Below are 2025 nucleotides of genomic sequence, written 5' to 3'. Positions count from 1 at the left end.
GGGGATTAATAAAGTCTATCTATAAGTATAATATTATGATAGACTATACACATAAAAATGTCCTTTAACCTCCCTTTCTCTGCCTTTTTTGGTATATTTATAACTTCTTAGTAAACATTTAATTTTAGCATGACTTTAATAAATCAAATTCACCTGTAATTGTCCTTTTTGTGATCAAATATCTGAACATTAACAGTAAGTAGCTGATACAATACATCACAAATGAGTAAAAGACAGTTACAGAGAGCTTTACATTTTATTATTAATCCAGAACAGTGAGCAAACCATGTTGAAAATATATGATCCAAACATTTCTCATTTTCTATATTTTACCTGCCTACACATAAATCCTGCTCCGACTGAACATTTAGAAACAACTCCTGTAAAAAAAATATGCTAGACGTTATCCAAGACAAGAGGGCAAAAAAAAAAAGTTACATCAGTGTATATAAAATATCTTTTTAATTCAAATCCACTCCCACACACACACACACACATTAAGTTTCTCCCACTTTCTAATCAAAATGTCACAAAAAAAAAAAGGCAGATTTGGTTTCAAAAACAGAACATTTGAATTGTTTGCGACACACATTTTCTCATTTCTACGGATTTCTCTCAGAAGCTGAAGTGATTTTTGATGTCTTTGATCTGTTTCATCATGTCACCGATCTGCTGTCCCTGTTCTCGGAGGACATCCTGAACCACCTTCTTCTGGTGGGCGTTGAGCGCGACCGTGGTCCGGGCCGCGGGCGCGTCTTTGTCCACCTGTTTCTTCTGGTACTCCATCTTCATGTTCACCTGTTTGATGCAGTTCTCCAGGTGTTTGAGTTGATCGCTGACGGCCTGCAGCTCTTTCTTCATGTCCTTCTCGCTGTTGGACAGCACGGGCAGTCGGCTCTGCAGGCTGCCCAGAACCTTCTTGACCCGGTTCATGATGGTTTCCTGGCGGTACTTTGCGTCTTCGTACTTATCGGCCAACCTCTCCGCCGCCTCTCTCAGACTCCTCCGCTCCTCCCGGCACAGACTCATCTCCTCCAGCTGCTTGTTCTTCTGACCCGTCAGCAGCTTGACCCGTCTCTGCATCTCCTCCCGGGCCATGTCCTGCTTGAGGATGTACTCCTCCCTGAAGACCTGCGTGGCTCTGCTGAGCAGCTGCAGACACTCCGGAGGCGGCGGCGACGCGTCCTTGTTGCCCGCCTTCAGTATGGGATTGGTGGAGTTGCGCGCCAGGATGTTGCGGATGTGCTGCTCGAAGGAGTCGTCGGCGAGCCCGCGGAGAGGGGAGCTGCCGGAACCAGAACCAGGACCTGGATGGGAACAAAGCAGAGGAGGGGAGGGCGGGCGAATGGAGCTCAACAGGGGCAACAGGATGCACTCGTAGGCGCTGGTGATGCAGATCATGGTGGCGCCCAAAGCAAGGTCCGACACGATGAGGAAGCCCCGGACTGGAGCGGACTGGTTGGCCAGGAGCGGTCTGGTGCAGAGAATGTGCTCCACAATGCACCGCTTCTCCGCAGCCAGCTCCTGGAGACCGTCCTTGTCCTCCTCGTCCGACTGGAGGAACTTCTGCAGCTTGTGGACCCAGATCAGCCCCACGCTGTGGACTCCGGCTTCGTGGGTGCAGTGGTAGCGCTGCTGGCACAGCGGGTCTCTGTGGAGCCGGATCGGGCAGGTGAAATCAAACTCCTGGGGCTCCTCGTCCTCTCCCGCGGCCACTTTGAGGGTCAGCTCCAGCTCCACGCACTCAAACACGTAGAGGGCCGGCACTGCGTCGGGGCCTCGGATCCACGTCTCCACCGCCGCCGCGTCCTCCTCCTCCTCCGAGTCCAGCACCACACAGTGATACAGGGTGCCGGTCTCCGTGGCGATCACCAGGATGGTGGGCACGCTGGGCAGGCAGAGGATGGCACACGCGTCGTAGCCGTAGTTGTCCTCCGCGGCGGGGTACATGGGGAGGGGTCCGACGGGTTTACTGAGACTCACACCGTTCGCGTGGCTCGTGTAGCTCAGGTAGGTCTCCCCGTT

General features: G+C 52.0%; 1 protein-coding gene across 1 annotated transcript; it reads right to left on the bottom strand.

Moving 5' to 3' along the window:
* Positions 1 to 237: 237 nt before the first annotated feature.
* nup88 (nucleoporin 88) lies at positions 238 to 2025 on the bottom strand (the record flags this gene model as incomplete). The annotated part of the gene is given in 1 exon segment (XM_035680614.1): positions 238 to 2025. A coding segment is annotated over 1 exon segment (1410 nt), but the record flags the coding sequence as incomplete, so codon positions are not given.

This window comes from Morone saxatilis, unplaced genomic scaffold (genome assembly GCF_004916995.1).
Source record: "Morone saxatilis isolate NCDOM2014 unplaced genomic scaffold, NCSU_SB_2.0 Contig8, whole genome shotgun sequence".
In the NCBI taxonomy this organism is placed as follows: domain Eukaryota; kingdom Metazoa; phylum Chordata; class Actinopteri; family Moronidae; genus Morone; species Morone saxatilis.
The sequence above is the reverse complement of the archived record's forward strand: the minus strand, read 5'-3'. Positions and strand labels throughout refer to the sequence as shown.